The 22,936-nt window shown below is 43.4% G+C and overlaps 1 protein-coding gene across 2 annotated transcripts in view; it reads right to left on the minus strand.

The window, feature by feature from the left end:
- Positions 1 to 248: 248 nt before the first annotated feature.
- Positions 249 to 22,936, minus strand: part of PAOX (polyamine oxidase) — a 146,188-nt gene continuing 123,500 nt past the window's right edge. Inside the window, exons 6-7 of one of the 2 annotated variants that reach the window (XM_073560696.1) lie at positions 21,709 to 21,866; positions 249 to 1,063 (exon numbers count right to left, since the gene is read on the minus strand). In XM_073560696.1, the coding sequence (XP_073416797.1) occupies positions 914 to 1,063; positions 21,709 to 21,866 (308 nt within the window). In that variant the 3' untranslated portion in view covers positions 249 to 913. Of the gene's footprint in view, positions 1,064 to 10,279; positions 12,511 to 21,708; positions 21,867 to 22,936 lie in introns of those variants that run through there. The other variant, XM_073560697.1, reaches the window with a different exon arrangement.

Consider the following 22,936-nt stretch of genomic DNA (forward strand, 5'->3'; position numbering starts at 1 on the left):
GGAAAAATATCCGCAGCAAAGCACAGGTCCGGCCAAAAGTTGAAGTTGACTGAGAGAGACCGTGGGACTCTAAAGCGAATTGTGAGAGAGGATCGCAAAACCACGGCTCCGAAAATCACTGGTGAGCTTCATGTGGAAATTTATAGTTGGGTAAATTTACCCCTGTGCGTACTGTGGCCTGCCCAAATTAGACAGTCTTATTGAGCACTCAACTGGAAGAAAAGAACTGTACACAGAGACAGCAATCGATTCTTTCAATGCTCTGCAGCTTTATTAAGCATACCTATATTTATGGATACATGTAGGAAAGGGAGGTTATCTGATTAACATAAAGGCTGAACTTCTAGTTTAATTGGTCAGTTTGAATACATGAACATATATGGAAGAGTTTACCAAAAAAGCTAATTCTAGCAGTATAATTTACGGCCTATTGTTTTTACGGTGTCAGCATGTTCTGGTATCGGCTAGCACATCTGGCCTTACTTCCCCATTTCCTATGTCTGCTAGATATTTCTCAAGTTGTTTGTCCAGACAAGTTTCATGGGGTCAGGTCAGCTGCAGTAACTAGTAGAAAAGTTCAACACAGCTATGATCATATATGCTCGCTTAGAGATATAAATATAGAGTGTATATATGAAGTATATATGGCGTATACAGCATGCAAGTGAGATCTATATGAAATATACATATATATTTCCATAACAAGCTCAGTGAACACCTACAGAACCCAGTTTCCACGAAAACTGTTCATCGGGAGCTGCACAAATCTGGATTCCACGGAAAAGCTGCAATTAGAAAACCGCTGCTCTCAATGACAAATGTTTCCAAGCGTTTAGAGTGGTGTAGAAACCTCCAAAATTGGTCCCTCGACCAGTGGAAACATGTGATATTCTTAGGCGAATCATCGTTTACCCTATTTCCGACCTCTGGCCGAGTGTACGTTTGGAGACATCCGAAAGAAGCTTTCCATCCAGACTGCCTTCTCCCAACCGTAAAACAAGGCGGAGGTTCTGTGATGATCTGGGGTGATATTTCGTGGAGGTCCGCCGAGCCAATGATATCCCTTCATGGAAGAATTAACAGACAAGATTATTTAGGCATTTTGGGTGACCAAGTGCATCCTATGGTTCAAGCACTCTTACCGGAGGGGAACGCCATTTTTCAGGATGATAATGTACCAATTCATACAGCTAGAATCGTTAAAGCATGGCATGAGGAACATTCTAATGAAGTTGAGCATCTCATCTGGCCCCCAGAGTCCCCAGACCTCAACATTATTGAGCATTTATGGTCGATTTTAGAGATTCAAGTTTGAGCGACGATGGCGGCGGAAATCGACCTCTAAGATCTGGAGGGTGTTTTAACTGAACAATGGGCTAAAATTCCTTTGGAAACAATTCACACCTTGTATGAATCCATACCTCGGAGAATTGAGGCTGTAATCACCGCAAAAGGTGGACCTAGACCATATTAAACTAACTTTTGTTGATGTTTCCAGGTGTTTCCATTATTTTGTCCAACCCCTGTATATTGTCGGTGAGACAAGATGAGGCACAAACACAGGCAGAAAATAGACTGAGCAAATGATGGGGCCCAAACTGTCTAGATAGGATAGGAAAGCAAAGACACTGTCTGCAATCACACAAAAACCCTAAAAAAATCCAACACGTCTGATGTACAGAAAACACTGAGGTCTCACGACCTCTCCCCCACTATATCAGCATTCTGGTGTGAACTGGCAGCAAGGCAAAAGAGACTAATATAACAGGGGACTGAACAAACTGACATAAGCTGTAACATATGGAGTGGGGTCCAGCACATCCCCAGCAGGGAGCACGCTGAACCGTCAAAGCAAAGCAGAAAGAGGCAAAACCAGAACAGATGCAAAGGATTAGCAAATGAACAACTAAACTGAAAAATGCAGGATCAGGCATGAGAGAGATCTCAAAATGCACAGGAAGAAACCTATCACAAGCAGCAACTGAGGGAAGCCTGCTCACTTACATCCTCCCAGTCAGAAACCCCTCTTTTCCAATCATCGTCGTCAGGTGGAAGACTTCTATCAACCCGGCCAGCTCCACTACCCGCAGTAACCACGATAGGGAGCCTCGACTCAGAAGTCAGATCAAGAGAATTCACAACAGGTTTCCTCCTGAGACCAGGTCCATGGGGGCCGCAGGTATGAGGGCAGCAGCAGCGGGTGTCATGGTGGCTGATGGAGTGGGAACGCTGCAACAGGTGCACGGTGACCCGGGCGCGCACCGGAAGTGAAAGCCGGGTATGTGTAGTTGATGGGGACACTCGAGCCTAGGCAGCTGTCGGGTACGTGAGCGGGAGCGTGCACCAAAAGTAGTGGGGCACGCTCCGGAAGTGGAATCTGGGTGCACGCAGTGCGCGTGTACACCCGGGAACTTGGGACTAGTGCCAGTCAGCTGCACTGGAGTTAGTTGGCGCGCTCCGGAAGGTGCGCCCACGTAGCAGGGTGCGCACACCGGAAGCAGTACAGAGCGTGCACCGGAAGTGGTTGCCGGTGCGCGATCCTCAAGCCGGCATAAGGGGCACGCACTGATTAACAGATACAATACAGACACGCATGCGCGCTGCCATGACAGGAAGCGCAAGCGGCCGGCAGGTACAGGATCAACCAGGTGATCAATTAAAAAATAAAAGGAGTGATGGCGGGCGTCACCGTGCCATTGCTAGGTTGAATGTGACTGCTCTCGTCAGGAAGCAGCAGCTAAGCCCTTCGCCAGAGCACTTGCAGCCACACCAGGAGGTTTCGCTCAAATGAGAAGAGCCAGACGTGCCGCAGCAGCAGTGGTAGCCGCTCGGGCAGCGTATTGGCGGATCTTCACCGTTCTAAAAAAGAGGGGTCCATTGTCTCACTGGGAGACGAGAAGACCAGTCAGCCTCCAGATCCGGTACCCGTTCTGTGAAGCATCCGAGTGGTGAATGAGCTTCGAGAAAGTCCAGCACGCTAATGTCTGTTCTCTTTCTCTCTCTCTTGTCTCCTCTCTCCCCTCTTTTTACATACATTGGTGGGGTGGAGTATAGGAGGTCCCTAAAAAGAGTAGATCAAAATCTAAAAATAAAGAATGTCCCTTATGCAATAGTCCCTTAGGAGCATCCTGGAATAAAAGATTGTGCCAGGACTGTATTAATAAGACAGGTTATCAGTGAAAGAGGGTGTCTTCTGCTACTGAGACCCCTGATTCAGTCAGAAGACTGTAAATCAGTAAGGGCTTTACAATCAACGATTATGGATAGCAAAGCAAGAGATAGGTCCAGCCCCTCAGTGGTCTCTCAGGAGGACTCCACAGAATCAGAGGACTCAGATAAGTCCCGCTATTCAGATAGCAGTTCTGATGAGGAAGACGCATTCCCAGTGGAAGCTACAGATAAGCTTATAAAAGCAATCCGATCTACCATGGGGCTAGTAGATGAGCGAGCAAAAAAGACGGCTCAGGAACTCATGTTTAGCGGTTTGCAAAAGAAGAAATGTAGAGCCTTCCCTATTAATGAACAGCTGTAAGGGCTCATAAAAAGGGAATGGGAAAAACCAGAGAAGTCCCAGATAATCAATTCCCTGAAAAGGAGGTACCCCTTTGATGAAGAGGCATCTTCATCCTGGGATAGAGCTCCAAAGACTGATGTAGCGATCTCAAAAGTCGCAAGAAAACCCTCCCTATCCTTTGAGGATCTAGGTTCCCTGAAAGAACCCCTAGACAGAAAGACAGACAGTTGTCTTAAAACAGCCTGGGAGGCCTCGGCCAGGGCACTAAGGTCGGCCATCGCGGCCACTTGTGTGGCTAGATCCCTAAAAATATGGGTTGATAACTTGGAGGATCAGCTAGAGCAAGGAGTCCCCAGGGAGTCTATCTTAGAAGCAATACCGGCCATCAGAGCAGCGGCAGTTTTTCTAGCTGAGGCTTCAGCGGATTCAGCAAACCTAGCAGCAAAATCAGCAGCTTTAACTAATGTGGGACGCCGTGCAATATGGCTCAAATGCTGGCCGGGGGACACACACAGGCAAAGATGAAACTCTGCTCTCTGCCGTGTGAGGGAAATTATCTGTTTGGACCGGCATTGGATGACGTATTGGAGAAAGCCAGCGACAAAAATAATTTCCCAAAACAGCAATTTCAGGCCTTTCAGCGCTCCTTTCAGAAGGGTCGAAAATTCAGAAGACAGCAGTACAGGGATGGAGACAGAAACCTCTCCCTCCTCTGGATCGCTTGTCAGAGTTATTTCTATTTCGGCAAGCCCTCCAAAGACACCAAAAAACCTCCCAGTGACGGTCCTTCTCAGGTGGTGGGGAAGGCTCTCTCACTTCCTCCCAGCCTGGGAGAGGATCTGATCCAGCACCTGGATCCGGCAAATTGTGGGGTCAGGTCTGCAGTTAAGGTTCCACCACTGGCCGCCACGAAGATACATACAGACTCCAGTACAGTCCTCTCAAGAAAAGCAAGACTGTCTAGGAGCGAGATTACTTTCCCTTCCAGACTAACATGTCCTGGAAGAGGTTCCGGTTTAGGAAAGAAAGGAAAGTTTTTACTCCCCCCTATTTCTTATAAAAAAAAAACAGACAATTCCTGGAGGACAATTATAAATCTAAAAGGTCTCAACAAGTACCTGATAATCCCTTCATTCAAGATGGAAACAATAAGTTCGGCAGTGAAGCTCCTCTTTCCTCAGTGCTACATGGCAGTCCTTGACCTCAAGGACGCTTATTACCATGTCCCGATCCGAGGACTAATAAAGCACAAAGAGAGGACTTGAAAGTCCACCAATAATATGAAACAGCAAAAAGAGCAAAGAGGTTTACCCGTTTAGGCCTCCAGACAAATGCACTCTCAGGGTGCAGTGGACCCATATAGTTAAGATGGCAACACAGGTGCATGAATACCGATATAAAACAACCGCTCGCAGCCTACCAATATATGGAGGGGGCGGTTGCCTGGTATGTTAATGCACAGCAAAACACTTGCATGCGGCGCTGTTCACACTAAGACCATGCACAGCATCCAGGCCAGCCTAGTAGTGACACCCTTCTATTAGCTCAGGCGGGCTGGCCCAGCGCTAACAAAATGCATGCCATGTGAACAGACGCCGCAGTTTGCAAGACCAAATGGGCCCAACTGCACCCTGGATAAAAAGTGCAAAAAACACATTAAAAAAAAAATAAATTTATTAATTAATGTGGAGTATTAGCTGATATTTTGGCCAAAATACGTGAGCCCGTAACCTACGTCAAAGATCTCCACGTTTACGGGTACCTAACACTAATCCTAGGACTAATAAAGCACAAAGAGAGGACTTGAAAGTCCACCAATAATATGAAACAGCAAAAAGAGCAAAGAGGTTTACCCGTATAGGCCTCCAGACAAATGCACTCTCAGGGTGCAGTGGACCCATATAGTTAAGATGGCAACACAGGTGCATGAATACCGATATAAAACAACCGCTCGCAGCCTACCAATATATGGAGGGGGCGGTTGCCTGGTATGTTAATGCACAGCAAAACACTTGCATGCGGCGCTGTTCACACTAAGACCATGCACAGCATCCAGGCCAGCCTAGTAGGCTTGGTAGGCTGCGAGCGGTTGTTTTATATCGGTATTCATGCACCTGTGTTGCCATCTTAACTATATGGGTCCACTGCACCCTGAGAGTGCATTTGTCTGGAGGCCTATACGGGTAAACCTCTTTGCTCTTTTTGCTGTTTCATATTATTGGTGGACTTTCAAGTCCTCTCTTTGTGCTTTATTAGTCCTAGGATTAGTGTTAGGTACCCGTAAACGTGGAGATCTTTGACGTAGGTTACGGGCTCACGTATTTTGGCCAAAATATCAGCTAATACTCCACATTAATTAAAAAAAATTTTTTTTTTTTAATGTGTTTTTTGCACTTTTTATCCAGGGTGCAGTTGGGCCCATTTGGTCTTGCAAACTGCGGCGTCTGTTCACATGGCATGCATTTTGTTAGCGCTGGGCCAGCCCGCCTGAGCTAATAGAAGGGTGTCACTACTAGGCTGGCCTGGATGCTGTGCATGGTCTTAGTGTGAACAGCGCCGCATGCAAGTGTTTTGCTGTGCATTAACATACCAGGCAACCGCCCCCTCCATATATTGGTAGGCTGCGAGCGGTTGTTTTATATCGGTATTCATGCACCTGTGTTGCCATCTTAACTATATGGGTCCACTGCACCCTGAGAGTGCATTTGTCTGGAGGCCTATACGGGTAAACCTCTTTGCTCTTTTTGCTGTTTCATATTATTGGTGGACTTTCAAGTCCTCTCTTTGTGCTTTATTAGTCCTAGGATTAGTGTTAGGTACCCGTAAACGTGGAGATCTTTGACGTAGGTTACGGGCTCACGTATTTTGGCCAAAATATCAGCTAATACTCCACATTAATTAATAAATTTTTTTTTTTTTAATGTGTTTTTTGCACTTTTTATCCAGGGTGCAGTTGGGCCCATTTGGTCTTGCAAACTGCGGCGTCTGTTCACATGGCATGCATTTTGTTAGCGCTGGGCCAGCCCGCCTGAGCTAATAGAAGGGTGTCACTACTAGGCTGGCCTGGATGCTGTGCATGGTCTTAGTGTGAACAGCGCCGCATGCAAGTGTTTTGCTGTGCATTAACATACCAGGCAACCGCCCCCTCCATATATTGGTAGGCTGCGAGCGGTTGTTTTATATCGGTATTCATGCACCTGTGTTGCCATCTTAACTATATGGGTCCACTGCACCCTGAGAGTGCATTTGTCTGGAGGCCTATACGGGTAAACCTCTTTGCTCTTTTTGCTGTTTCATGTCCCGATCCGACAACAAGATAGCAAATATCTCAGGGTGGCGGTCCAGATGAGGTCTCAGTGGCGTCATTTTGAGTACAGGGCTCTGCCCTTTGGGGTAGCAATAGCCCCCCGAGTTTTCACGAAATTGCAGAGGTCACAGCGCATCTCAGGGAAAAAGATACTCTGGTGATACCATATGTGGACGACTTCTTGATAGTGGGAAGAAATCTCTCTCACTGTCAAGAACAAGTCAAAATAGTGATGGAAACACTACAGATGCTGGGATGGCAGCGGAACCTCAAAAAATCCAAACTGGAACCAGCAATGATCCAGAATTTCTTTGGGTTGACAGTGTACTCGGTGGTGCAGGAGTGTCGCCTCACAGAGGAGAAAGAAGATCAAAAAATTAATAGTAACAAAAAAAAACAGAAGTGACTCTGAGAAGGGCCAAGCCAGTATTGGGGTCTCTAACCTCCTGCATACCGGCGGTGAAATGGGCCCAGTTCCACACAAAGAAAATACAATGCTGTGTGCTACAAAATGACCTGAGGCTTCAGGGACAGTTAGAGAAGAAGCTCACCCTCCCGGACCCTGTACTCCAGTCACTCAGGTGGTGGTTACAGATGGACATACATCTCCAAGATGGTCACAACGGACGCCATTCATTGGGGGTGGAGAGCCCACTTAGACACACTATGGCTCTAGGATCCCTGGGCCCAGGAGGAAAGAAATCTATCCTCAAACGATTGGGAACGTCTAGCAATCGAAAGACACCACGTGAGAGTCCTATCAGACAACCGAACAGCGGTCGCATATGTAACCACCAGGGGGAACCCATTCTGTCCTTGATGCAGATAACAAAGAGGATCATGACTCTGGCGGAACACCGGTTCCTCTCATTATAGGCCCTGCATATCTGAGGTGTAGACAACCTGAAGGCAGACTTTCTGAGCAGGAACCACTTGAGGCAAGGAGAATGGTGCCTAAAAGAGTCAATTTTTCAACAGATAGTGCACATGTGGGTCACTTAGGGTCACAGAGACCAAATTCCTTGGTGTTATCATCTCTCATGATCTTAAATGGGGGAAAAACGTGGATGCTGTTATAAGAAAAGCACAACAGAGGATGTTCTTCCTGCGTCAGCTGAAAAGATATGGTTTGTCTAAGAATCTGCTGATCTTATTCGTTAATGCTGTCATCAGATCTGTGATTTGTTCCTCTCTGATAGTCTGGTATGGGGGAGCCACTGCGCATGACAAACTCCGCTTACAAAGGACTTTCAGAACAGCAGAGAGAATTATAGGTTCCCCCCTGCCTAAAATCCAGGATCTTTATGATAAGAGTATTCGATCCCACGCATTGAAATTTTCATCCGATCCCTCTCACCCGGGACACTCCTCATTCCAACTACTCCCTTCAGGACGTCGCTTCAGAGTCCCCAAATGCAGCACCAACCGCCATATGAACAGCTTCTATCCACTCTCTGTTCAACAATTAAATCGTCATGTGTAGACTATATACTGTATCTGTCTTGTTAGATGTTACTTGTTGTATCTGTTGTTATATAGTATGTTGCCTCTTTGCCACAAAGAATTCCTTGTATATATGTAATATGTACTTGGCGATAATAAATTTGATTTGATTTTTGATTGATTTGATTTGATGTGGGGAAAAACCAGTATAGAACTCTTCGCCTCAAAAGCAACCAGGAAGGTTCAGAAACTCGGCTCCCTAAGTTCAGCAGACAGACCGTTGGCAGTAGACGCCTTCAGGATAGAGTGGACATCAGGTCTCCTGTACGCCTTCCCTCCAATATGGCTCATACCAGTGGTTCTGAGGAAGATCAGGGAGAGAGACAGAGTGATTGTGATATCACTCAGCCAGTAGAACCATGGTCTTCGGCCAAAAGAGGGCTGTCAGTGACGAACCCATGGGTGCTCCCAGAGGACCAGGACCTTCCGACACAGGGTCCCTTCAATCACCCTCAGAAGTCTGGGCAGCATTTGACTGCCTGGAATATGAAAGGTCACTACTAGAGAAAAAGGGATTCTCAGCGGGGTTAATATCTACCTTACTCAGTAGCAGAAAACCAGTGACTACAAAAATTTTTAGGAGGTTATAGAAGAAAAATTTATAGGTTATGGAAGAAATTCTTATCTGTCTCAGGCACAATACGGAAAGGGGAAGTCTAAAAAGTGGCAATACTGGATTTTCAGCAGAAAGATTTAGAGTTGGGATTAGCTGTCAGTACCCTCAAAGTACACGTTTCAGCCCTGGCAGCCTTATTCAACTATGACCTGACAATCAATACGTGGGTGGCCAGGTTTATTCGGGCATGAATTAGAGCTGACTCTGTCCGGTCCCCTACTCCACCTCCTTGGGATATAAATTTAGTCCTATCATCTCTGACAGAGAGTCCGTTTGAACCACTAAACACAACATCAGATAAAGTTTTAACTTTAAAGACAGCCGTATTAGTGGCACTCACATTGGCTCGTAGGGTTGGGGATTTACACGCACTGTCAACAGACCCTCCCTACACTCAGGTCATGGACGATAGAGTTGTGTTAAAAATAGATTCAGCATACCTTCCAAAGGTGGTATCAAAATATCATAGGGCTCAGGAGATAGTCTTACCATCCTTTTGTCCTAACCCTAGTAACCAGAAGGAGGAGAGGCTTCATTGCCTAGACGTTAGAAGATGTATCCTGCAGTATTTAGAGGTAACAAGACCTTGGAGAAAACAGAGGGCCTTATTTGTCTCATTCTAGGGGGCAAGTAAGGGCCTTAAAGCCTCTAAACAGACTACGCTAGCGTAATGGCCTTTCTCACCCATCTAGCTATATAGTAGTGCAGGCAGGGCGGTTCCAGGAGGTCTAAAAGCCCACTCCACGAGGGCCACGGCGACATCCAGGGCGGAGAGTGCAGACGCCTCCATCGACCAAATCTGTAAGGCGGCCACTTGGTCCTCTCCGTCTAACTTTTTCAAACATTATAGGTTAGACCTATCTGCTACCTCTGATCTCAAATTCGGGAGAAGAGTGTTACAGAGATTTGTATTCTCTTAGGGAGGGATCACTGCTTGTAACTCTCTTGTGGTGCCGTCATGTATGACGGAAAAACACGGGTATTACACACCTAGTAATGTGTTTTTTCATGAGACATGACGGCACCCTTATATTCCCTCCCTATTGATCACATCATTAGTTGGGTACATTATTAGCATTATACACTCCCTTGGGTGTTGGAAATTTAGTAGTATAAAGGATGTATTATTTATATGTACACTAACCTGCAGAGTTCCTCTCGTGCTCTGTAAAACAACTGATACGGAGAGAGGAGCCGCCCCTTTTATCTTGAAGGTTTCCTAACCTTGATGGGCGGATCCGCTCTCTCGAGGTGCCGTCATGTCTCATGAAAAAAACACAATAACAGGTATGTAATAACCGTGTATTTATAGAAAATAGCATGCAATGAGAAGAAAAGACTCAATTAATATTTTTATTAAATTCAGAATGAGAAATAGTAGCAAGGGACATTTCAATTTACCGGTTACTATGACACTCTTAAATTAATGGTGGGCCAACCAATTTGTCATTTGCATGTGGATAAAATTGATCGTTTCAGACAGGCTGCAGCACTCACATGACATAATGTCATGAGAGCGCTGGTAGACAGCACTGTTATAGGGGTTGTGCCACCAAACAAAATACATTTAACCAAAGTTTGCAGACGGTATAACGCCAGGGGGAGCCAGGGAGCATACTTCAGCAGATGACAGCTACTTATTTTTTTAATGGAACATAATTTTTAATAACTGTGAATTACAAAACCATTTATTTCCACCTTTTCTGCTTGGTTAAATTTATTCTTTATGGTGGGATAACCGCTTAGTGCTGGAACAAAAGGTGAGGATGTGATGTTTTTATTTTACATGGATAACTGTTAACATTCAATGGAAGTTCTCAAACAGAGACTGGACAGACATCTGCCTGAGATGGTTTATTGAACCCTGGATTGAGAAGGGTTGGATATGATGACCCTGGGGTCCCTTCCAACTCTAACATTCTATGTAATGGACAACCCCTTTAAAAGGGAATCTGTCACTTGCAAAATGTAAACTAAACAAATTAAATAGGTATATAAGGCACTTAGCCCCTATGAAAAGTATACTGCTAATATTATTTTTATTCTTGTAATTAGTTTGAAAACTTCTCATATATCATATGTAAATGAGCGAGCTGTGGTTCATCTTGGCTTAGCCAAGAGCTCAGTGCTCCGCCCCTTCAATTTGCATACAGCATGGATCCCTGCCACTGATTGACAGCGTACGCTTGGCCAGAGTACGCACTGCCTGAACCCTAACAATGGTGCTGATTGTGCACAGTCAGCTGTGCGTGGCACAGTGTGACAGCAGGACTAACTTTTATCCTGACTGTGGCGCACATAGTGGAAAGGATGGACCGACCTTTAATCCTGACTGTGTCACAAATAGTGGGAGGGAAAGACACACTTCTATCCTGACAGCGGCGCAAATAGGATAAAAGTGGATCCTGCCCTCACGCTGTACATGGCATTGTCTGCATAAAGGTGGGTCATGCCCTCACACAGTGTGCCACAGTCAGGGCAGGCCCCACCTTTTATTCTGACAGAGGCACGCAGTGTTAGTGTGAGGGAAACACCCACTTTAATCCTAACTTTTAATCCTAACCCACCTTTATCTTGACTGTGGCGCGCACTCTGTGGACAGCAGCTGCTGCTCTCTACAACCATAAGTATAGTGGGCAGCTTCAGATAGGTGGAGAGGATCAAGTTCATGCTTCCCCAGTGTTCAGTGCATCGCAGAATAGATCAATCTCACTGCTTACATTGGCCTACTCTGTGATGTACAGAAGCAAGGACATAATTGATCCTCTCCTCTCTGAAGCCACTTGCTAGACCCTGAACCTCCGTTGAAGAGAAGATCAATCGTCTTGGGCTGCTGACAGGAGGTCATGATGGAAGGGGGGCTCCCCTCACTCTGAGTGTGCTTGTATAACTTCCTCACAGTCAGTGCACGCGTATCTCCGCGATTAGAATTCAGGCAGCTCTAGTTCTGGCCAGAGTCAAGGAACTACTCGGTATGTAAATTGGTTGGGTAACGGTGCATTGAGCTCTTGCCACGCCAAGGGTGCACCGAGGCCCCCTCATTTGCACATGGAATATAAACAGTTTTCAAACTAAACTACAACAATGAAATATATACTGCACATATAAATTTTATTTTGGTTTACTTTTAATTTGGGGTGAAAAACTCCCTTTAAGCCAGGTCGTGCAGTTGAGGACATATCAGATTACACAATAACGTGTTATGTAAACTCTATAGTTTGCAATCTACAGTTACACGATTCTTCTGTTTCTATGATACCACTAGTAAACTGGAGGGATTTATTGGGTTTATATGCATTTACAGCACATAGCACAGCACATAGTAAACTGTATTTTTTTTTTTTTGCTTCGCCAAACCAATGGATGTTTTTATTTCTTTGCTGAAAATAAAAAAACATTGGTGCTGTTCCACAGTGAGTTTCATTAGAGCTTAGGTCTAACAGTGACCCCCTGCACTGGATATCTGTCAATCAAACGCTGCGCCTCTCTCCATCCAGACATGAGAGCTCCATGAGTTGTCGAATAGAACTTTCTTTCTGTGGCTTCTCCAGCAAAAAGAATCTGCAATGGCTAAAGAAGAAACAAAGGTAATTAGGTTGTCAGCCAATCACAACAGTCAAAACAGTCACATGTTATGATAGTCACATGTTACGACAAGATGACATCATATATTATAAAAAAAAAAAAAAAAAAGAAATAAAAACAACTTACCGTATTTTCCGCTTTGTAAGACGCACTTTTATTTCCCCCAAATTGGGGGGGGGAATAGGGGTGCGTCTTACAATTGGAATAGTGTAAAAAAACTCATGTAATCCTCTTACTTTAAGGCGGCGGCGGCTGTGGAGCGTGCGGCGGCGGCTGTGGAGCGGGCGGGCGGCTGTGGAGCGGGCGCGCGGTCTGGGCTGTCTGTCTGTAGCACAGCAGGGTCATCGGTGGCGCAGTGCAGGAGCTGGGGGTGGCGGCGCGGCTTCTCCGGTGTTCGGGCGGCATAGTACAGGCCGGCGCCATTGTACTTCCGGTATCCGGAGTTTCCGGTTTCCGGAATGAGCGCTTGTGCCTGTACTTTACAGGACTTCAAGAAAATGGCCGCCAAGCCAGCGCATGCGCAGATGGAGCGCTCGGTCACTGAGCGCTCGATCTGGGCATGCGCTGCACTAGTTCAAGGTAATAGGAGCTGGCAGCAGGCAGGATTCTGGGCTCCGCTGCACACGGAGCCCTAAAGCAGAGGAGGGAGAGAAGCATGGGATAGATATTGATTGGTGGAGGGAACTGTTGCTGAGCCATTTGGGATATTCTGTCGAATATTTAAAATGGAGGTACATGAATTTAAATCCAACACTACAGGTACCTCATATAAAATTAATTTTCATGTTAACTGTCAATCTATTTTTGTGGTATACTTGATTGAATGTGGTTGCGACCTACAGTACGTAGGTCGAACCATACAAACGATGCATGCTAGATTGAACAAGCATCGATAGAATATCCGAAATGGCTTTCTCCTGCACAGCCTTTCCAAACATTTTTTAACTGTGCATCAAAAAAAATCCAAAAACTTTGAAACTAACGATTATTGACCACATACCTGATACCGTGGCTGATCGCTTTAACAGTTTAATCAATAGAGAAAGCTTTTGTATATTCAAGCTTGGCACACTTGCCCCTGAAGGCCTGAATTTAACTATAGATAAAGTGACCAGATAACTTTATTTGCCTTTTTAGCATCAGTGCGTTTTACCTAGATGCTATTGTTTACATGCTTTTATTATTAATATGGGTTCTCGCTTTTTTATTGGTCTTTTTACTGGTCTACTAACCTGTTAATAATTTTATTCATTTTTATCTATATTATTTTATTGCTCCTTTTTGCACATTTTATACATTTAAAACTTGTTTACCTCATGCTGTTTTATCTCACGTTTTATGTAAGTTGTTTTTATTTCTTTTTTTTTTTTATAATATATGATGTCATCTTGTCGTAACATGTGACTGTCATAACATGTGACTGTTTTGACTGTTGTGATTGGCTGCCTCATACCCCATCCCCTATGTCATTAATAAACTTCCACCTGATGAAGACGGATCCTCCGTCGAAACGCGTAGTGGTTTAACCTCATCTCTTGTCTGAGTCTCTTTCCTGCGCTCCTAAGACCGTTTCCATTTTCTCATTGCTCCTATCCTCCATTGGAGGTTTTCGGCTGGAGCTGCGAAACCTGACATTTTTGTCTGCCCCTGGGTTGCTTCCTAAGCGCTCCTCTATGACCGCTTATTACTGACTCTTACACAGTCAGTGTGAGGGCAGTGCCCACTTTTATCCTGACTGTGGCGCACATAGGATAAAAGTGGGCACTGCCCTCACATATTCTGGGATTGCTCACTGATTTGCCCATATATTGGAAGCAGATGCAGGGATTGATAGGCCAGGTTTTGAATTTGACGTTGCCTCTGGACCCCCAGATTTTTCTCCTTAGCATTTTCCCACTTTCCCTAACAAAAAAAAAAATACTAGGCTCCTCTTGCATATCTTGACAGCTGCCAGATGCTTGGTGGCGTCCCATTGGAAGCAAACTTCTCCCCCATTTACACTTGACTTATATGCCAGAATTAATAATGTTAGAAATTTTGAATACCACGCAGCCCTGCATAATGACACGATTGATAGATTTGATTCTGGTTTCCTTGTGACTCTTTTTGGGCCTCAATAAATACATGAACCCGATTCTATAGACTATATAGCCACTCCAGGTCTCCCCTTTCTGATTTTCAGAGACCCCCCTTGTTAATGTCCTGTCGTTTTCTGTTTGGTTTGTCCTCCACTTTTGAGTATACCGATCCATGTATACAATGGTTGAACATTCTGCTGGTATATCATTTGTTATAATGCCATCTAATATAATGATGGCAACATCTTACTATCTCATTGATTTGACAGTTTATTGTTTGACACTGTTTTCTATAAGAGAATGTCGATATTCATGTTTATTTTCAATAAAAATTAACATATAACATTTCCAAAGTGATTGACAATTAAAAAAAAGAGCATTTACGTTAGAATCATGTATGCGCTACAATTAACTACTGCTGAAGGAAGCCTACCTTTGCTTCTGTGTATCAATGATCTGACATGCCCTCCTTGGTTCTTTTCAACATATTCTATACTCCAAAATTTACTCCCTGTTGGTTGGACGTTATGTGCTGTTTTATAATGATAAGACAATGGATGTCCACTAAACTGTAGTTTGATGTTATAAAGGTATTCCTTCATTCTCACCCTCAATTCAGATTCAGGCTGTTCGCCTTTCTATATACAAAGCTAGGTTTTGATGGATTTATAATTTGTAAAAAAAATTACAAAATATAAATAAACTGGTGAATATAATACCAATAGAATCATTATTAATGGCACCCACAAAAATAGATGGTGGCATGGATAGATATTTAATCGGAATTTAAAATCCTCATAATAACTCAATATAATCAGGAATGTGAACAACTAAGGAAAATAGTTAAAAAGTATTGGTTACTTTTACAGGGGGACAAAGTAATAGGGGAACTTATTCCATCAAAACCTAACTTTGTATACAGAAAGGCGAACTACCTGGCCAGCGAAATAGCTCCAACAGTAGTCATTTTTATTAACTGGTTTATGTTGAAGTGCAAAGTACCGAAAGGTTTCTTTCCTTGCAAAACATGTGAAATGTGTAAGGCTCCAATGAGGCATTTACTATTAACCCCTTCCTGACATCCGCTCATGGGGGCGCCGCTGATCACGGCCGGGTGTCAGCTGATCATCACAGCTGACATCCGGCACTATGTGTCAGGAGCGGTCACGGACTGCCCCGGCACGTTAACCTTTGGCACACTGCGATCAAACATGATTGCAGTGTACCGGGGGTTTAGGGAAGCATCGGCAGGGAGGGGGCTCCCTCCGTGCATCCCTGCGACCCCCTCAGCAGCGCTGCTGCGGGGGCCTCCTTCCCTGCAGGTCCCCGGGTCAAATATGGCTGCGGGGGCATAAAAGCGCCAAAACATAAAAAAAAAAAAGAGATAAATGAGGTATCTCTGAAATCGTACTGACCCAAAGAATAAAACGGCTTTATCAATTTTACCGCACGCGGAACTGTGTAAACGCACCCCCCAAAAGAAATTCATGATATATTGGTTTTTGTTCATTCTGCGTCCGCAAAATTGGAATAAAAAGCGATCCAAAAATGTCACGTACCTGTAAATGGTACCAATAAAAACGTCAACTCGTCCCGCAAAAAATAAGACCTCACATGATTCAGTGGGTCAAAATATGGAAAAATTATAGCTCTCAAAATATGGTGATGCAAAAATTATAGCTCTCAAAATGTGGTGATGCAAAAACTATTTTTACAATAAAAAGCGTCTTTTAGCGTGCGACAGCTGCCAAACATAAAAACCCACCATAAATAGTAAATCAAACCCCTCTTTATCACCCTCTTAGTTAGGGAAAAATAATAAAATTTAAAAAATGTATTTATTTCCATTTAGGGTTAGGGCTAGGGTTAGAGTTAGGGTTAGGGCTGAGAAAAGGGTTAGGGGTGTGTTGGGGTTAGGGTTGGAGTTAGAATTGGGGGGTTTCCACTGTTTAGACACATCAGGGGCTCTCCAAACGCAACATGGCGTCTGATCTCAATTCCAGCCAATTCTGCGTTGAAAAAGTCAAATGGTGCTCCTTCCCTTCCAAGCTCTGCCATGCCCCCAAACAGTGTTTTACCCCCGCATATGGGGTATCGGCCTACTCAGGACAAATTGCAAAACAACTTTTGGGGTCCAATTTCTCCTGTTACCCTTGGGAAAATAAAAAAATTGGGGGCAAAAATATCATTTTTGTGGAAAAAAATGATTTTTTTATTTTCACGCCCGGGCGTTATAAACTTCTGTGAAGCACTGCGGGGTTCAAAGTTCTCACCACCATCTAGATAAGTTCCTTAGGGGGTCTAGTTTCCAAAATGGGGTCACTTGTGGGGGGTTTCCACAGTTTAGGTACATCAGGGGCTCTACAAAGGCAACATGACACCCGCAGACCATTTGATCAAAGTCTGCATTCCAAAACGTCACTACTTCCCTTCCGAGCCCCGACAGTAGTTTTCTCCCACATATGGGGTATCAGCGTACTCAGGACAAATTGAACAACAACTTTTGGGGTCCATTTTCTCCTGTTACCCTTGGGGAAAATAAAAAAAATCATATTTTTTCCATAAACATGATCTTTTAGTCCCCAAATTTTTTCTTTTCACGCCCGGGCGTTTAACCCACAAGGGCTTCACAGAAGGTTATAAGTTCTCACCACATATCTAGATAAGTTCCTTGTCTAGTTTCCAAAATGGGGTCACTTGTGGGAGATTTCCACTGTTTAGGCACATCAGGGGCTCTCCAAATGTGACATGGTGTCTGATCCGAATTCCAGCCAATTTTTCATTGAAAAAGTCAAACGGCGCTCCTTCCCTACTGAGCTCTGCCATGCGCCGAAACAGTGGTTCCCCCCCAGATATCAGGTATCAGCGTACTCAGGACAAATTGCACAATAACTTTTGCAGTCCGATTTCTCCTGTTACCCTTGGTAACATAAAAAAATTGAACCTGAAATAATTTTTTTATGAAAAAAAGTTAAATGTTCATTTTTTTTTTAAACATTCAAAAAATTCCTGTGAAGCACCTGAAGCGTTAATAAACTTCTTGAATGTGGTTTTGAGCACCTTGAGGGGTGCAGTTTTTAGAATGGTGTCACTTTTGGGTATTTTCTATCATATAGACCCATCAAAGTGACTTCAAATGTGATGTGGTCCGTAAAAATAAAATGGTGTTGCAAAAATGAGAAATCGCTGGTCAACTTTTAACCCTTATAACTTCCTAACAAAAAAATTTTGGTTCCAAAATTGTGCTGATGTAAAGTAAACATGTGGGAAATGTTACTTATTAAGTTTTTTGTGTGCCACATCTCTGTAATTTAAGGGCATATACATTTTCAAAATTTTCGCCAAATTTCCATTTTTTTCACAAATAAACGCAAGTTATATCAATGAAATGTTACCACTAGCATGAAGTACAATATGTCACGAGAAAACAGTGTCAGAATTACCGGGATCCATGGAGGCGTTTCAGAGTTATTACCTCATAAAGGGACAGTGGTCAGAATTGTAAAAATTGGCCCGGTCATGAACGTGCAAACCACCCTTGGGGGTAAAGGGGTTAAAACACATATAACGTGCAAGTAGGGAGAACAAAGTGGGAATTGAGGGCGAGAATGAAGGAACACCTTTATAACATCAAACGACAGTTAAGACAATGGATGCCCACTAATCATTATAAAACAGCACATAATGGCCAACTAACGGGGAGTAAATTTTGAGGTATAGACTATCTTGAAGAACATTGGAGAGGGGAAATTTCATTTACAGTACGTCAAGAAAAGAAAGCAAATGGATTTTCTACTAAATTCATTAAGACCATATAATTGACAAAAAAGTGTGAAACAACTGAAAATATGGGTGACAGGACAATTGTGTACAAGATAATTGTGTACGGACTATTGTGTACAGACAATTGTGTACAGGCCAATTGTGTACAATGACAATTGTGTACAAGGCAATTGTGTACAAGGCGATTGTGTACAAGGCAATTGTGTACAAGGCAATTGTGTACGGACAATTGTGTACAAGGCAATTGTGTACGGGCAATTGTGTACGGACAATTGTGTACAAGGCAATTGTGTACAAGGCAATTGTGTACGGACAATTGTGTACAGGGCAATTGTGTACGGGCAATTGTGTACGGACAATTGTGTACAAGGCAATTGTGTACGGACAATTGTGTACAAGGCAATTGTGTACAAGGCAATTGTGTACGGGCAATTGTGTACAAGGTCATGGAACCGTGTACAAGAGGCAATTGTGTACGGACAATTGTGTACAAGGCAATTATTTGTGTACAGGCCACTTGTACAGGCCACTTTCACACTGATGCTTACTTTCGGTTTCAGTGCTCACCCCTTGCAACTTTCACCATGACTTTTACTTGTTGTGTACAGGCCACTTGTACAGGCCACTTTCACAATGACGCTTACTTTCACTTTCATTACTCACCCCTTGCAACTTTCACCATGACTTTTACTATGAGCAAGTCTGAAAAAGACAAAGATAATTGTACAGGCCACTTTCACACTGACGCTTACTTTCGGTTTCATTACTCACCCCTTGCAACTTTCACCATGACTTTTACTATGAGCAAGTCTGAAAAAGACAAAGATGTCCTTAGGCTTGGGGGACACGAGTATATCCTGCACAGGACACGTGATGACAGCATCAAAGAATGGCGGTGCAGGCAAGTCAACAAATTCAAGTGTCCCGCACGCATGCACACATCTGGAGCCGCGATTGTTAAACAGCCGACTGAGCACAGTCACTCTGCAGATCCAGTTCAAGCTGAAGCCAGAGCTACAATGGCTGCTCTGAGGCAAGAAGCAATCAGCTCTCAAGCATCTACTAGAAGCATTGTTGGACAGGTTCTTCGAGACAGGTCTGATGACGTGTTGTCTCGAATGCCCAAGCGAAGTGACGTTGAGCGAAATACACGTCGGGTCAGGCAGCGAGCAAACACCATGCTGGCTCCTCCTCAAAGCATCAATTTTGCTATCCCCCAGGAATACAGCGACATCATTTTATATGACTCTGCAAGAGATGACCCCCAAAGGATTCTTGTCATTGGTAGCAATGAACTGTTGCCTTATTTCGAAAGAGGAGACACATGGTTTGGCGATGGAACGTTCAAGGTGGTGCCAACCATGTTCTTTCAGCTGTATTCTCTCCATGCAAAAGTCGGCAACTCCTATCCTCCCCTGATCTACTGCCTGCTGCCAAACAAGACTGGTCCAACCTATCGTCGAATGATCACGGCGCTCAAAGGGTTGATGCCAGGTGCAAATCCCCAGAAAATTCTTCTTGACTTTGAGATGGCAGCAATGTCAGCTTTCCAAGATGAGTTTCCAGCTGCAGCGATTTCTGGCTGCTTCTTTCATCTGAGCCAGTCCATTATTCGAAAGGTCAATGAGCTGGGCCTAAAGGCTGAATTTGAGGCTGAGGATGGAGAGTTCAATCTCAAGGTAAAATCTTTGGCCTCCTTGGCGTTTGTCCCACCAGCCGAAGTAAGTGCAAGGTATGACGAACTAGCCCAAATCTTCCCTGATGATGATGCTACCAATCAGCTCCTCTCCTACTTTGAGCATACCTACGTTAGGGGGCCAGGAGTAGATGGACGCTTTCGAAACGCAAGGTTTACTCCAGAGGTCTGGAATCATTATGCTGACGCTTTGGCCTCTGCCCCCAAGACCACGAATTGCTGCGAGGGGTTTCATAACGCCTTACAAGCACTCTTTCTTTGTGCTCATCCTACCGTGTGGAAACTGTTCAACGGACTCATTAGTGACATGGCAATTCATAGACTTACAGCCCAGAATGCTGAGGTACTGAATGTTGAGCATCCACGAAGCAAGTATGTCCAGCTAGCTGAACGACTGCGTGTGAAAGTGGCTGATTATCACAATCAAGGAGACAAGCTGCGGTATCTACGAGCGATCAGCAACATGCAGGCACGATAGACATGACCAGCAATATTTGTAGAATAAGAATAGAAGAAGCTTTGAAACTGTTATTCAATAAGCAATCTTACGTTAAAATCAATGATGAATATAGTATTTTCTTTTTTTGGACGTTTAATTTTTTGTTTTCCCTATACTTGTCTGTAAATAATCGTCCGTACACAATTGTCCGTACACAATTGTCCTTGTACACAATTGTCCTTGTACACAATTGCCCTGTACACAATTGTCTGTACACAATTGTCCTTGTACACAATTGCCCTGTACACAATTGTCCTTGTACACAATTGTCCTTGGACACAATTGCCCTGTACACAATTGTCCTTGTACACAATTGTCCTTGTACACAATTGCCCTGTACACAATTGTCCTTGTACACAATTGTCCTTGTACACAATTGCCCTGTACACAATTGTCCTTGTACACAATTGTCCTTGGACACAATTGGCCTGTACACAATTTTCTGTACACAATTGTCCGTACACAATTATCTTGTACACAATTGTCATGGAACCAAAATATGTCTTATATTCTAGGTTCTTCATCAAGAAGCTCATCAAGAGAATGCCAAGAGTGTGCAAAGCAGTAATCAAAGCAAAAAGTGGCTACTTTAAAGAACCTAGAATATAAGACATATTTTCAGTTGTTTCACACGTTTTTGTTAATTATATAATTCCACATGTGATAATTCATAGTTTTGATGCCTTCAGAGTGAATCTACAATTTTCATAGTCATGAAAATAAAGTAAACTCTTTGTAACGCATACAGTACAGACCAAAAGCTTGGACACACCTTCTCATTCAATTTTTACTTCATTGGTTTTATGCGCGCACAGTGGCAAATAGTGTGTTTGGATGCAGCTCTTTTAACTATTTAGGAAATGCAGCGCTCATACACATAATTTAGCATATTTAACAAAGTACAATAGAATCATTATTTTCAGTGGCCTGATATAAATCACAAGCAATTTGCTAGAGAGAAATAGAGAAAAAGCTAAAAATATACATATTCTGAACAATTTGTAAGAGAACTGCAATAATAAAAATCTGTTCCACTGATCCTTTTTCTGTTGGAGGTTTTTATATTCTTACTTTTTATTACAGTACATTGTAGATATGAATAAGTGTGGCAGAAAACTATAGTTTACCTTCAGAGCTTCATTGTCTGTGGGTAGTGGCTCTGCTAGATTGTCCACATCAATACCAGAACTGCCCACTGCTACGTAGCTGTACGAGCCACCAGTATAAGGCTGGCTGTGCCACTGAGAACGCATAAGGCTGATTGGTGGAGGCAAGTCAGGATTTCCTAGGGGAAGGTAGAAACCATTATTTATTACTTTTATGGCTTTGACAATTAAACAAATGAGATAAAACTGTCTCTGCATTAAAATACCTCTGCTTCTTCTGAAATAAAAATGTTATAGAGATATGGAACAAAAAAACAAATCTTATTTTTCCACTGACTTGGCTATACGAGGCCTTGTTTTGTGCAGGAGATTGTGTATTATATTTTAATGTTATTTAATGGGGGCATTTATGAATTTCTGTGTAATTTACGTAATTTTTTTGTTAAAAACAAGAAAACAATGGCAAAAATCCCTATTTTTCTTTGGAAAGAATGTTACATTATGTTACATTAATGTGAAACACACCCCTCCAGATAGCCAAGCAAAAAGTCACAGGTTGACCGTAAGGCTTTGTTCATACGTTGCGCTTTTGCAGCGTTTTGTATGCCAAGTTTAAGCTGTTTACAGAAATCAGGTTTTGCTTAGTTTTTGCTGCATTTTTTTCCACTGCGTTATTGTCAAGGTACATTAGTCTCTTTTTTAACCAAGAAACAAAGATCTATCTCATAACAAGGGTGAAAACTGGAACAATGTCCACCACATTTATAATCCTAGAGACAGGTCTGAATAGGTTAGAAAACAAGAGATAAAGTTCAATGTAAAAAAAAATAGTTTTATTAAATTTATAACAGTAATCATAGTGTGAACATGATGATAGAATCCGCTAAAAATTAAACTGAGACTAGAGGTATGTAACCAGTGGCAGCCCACTGATGTGGCGCTGCTCTCTATACACTTTGGTATAATGCTGCTCAGGAGTACATGCACCCCAACAGCACTGCATTCTCTGAGACAGGTAGCGGTGCGACCTTTTGCTATTTGTTTGGCGGTTCACTCATGCTGTGCCTGCATTTATTGGTGTTTGTTAAAAATGAGTGTAACAGGGAAGTTTCCAAACAAATGACTATTATCACTATGAGGATCTGGTAGCCTTAATGTAGCTGATCTACGGGTCAGTAAATCTGATTTATTTTTGCTGGACCTAGCTGCATTACAGCCTTGAGTTCTCTTGTCTCTAATTTTTGGTAAT

Source organism: Dendrobates tinctorius, unplaced genomic scaffold (assembly GCF_039654945.1).
Source record: "Dendrobates tinctorius isolate UK_male_01 unplaced genomic scaffold, ASM3965494v1 ptg000302l, whole genome shotgun sequence".
NCBI lineage: Eukaryota > Metazoa > Chordata > Amphibia > Anura > Dendrobatidae > Dendrobates > Dendrobates tinctorius.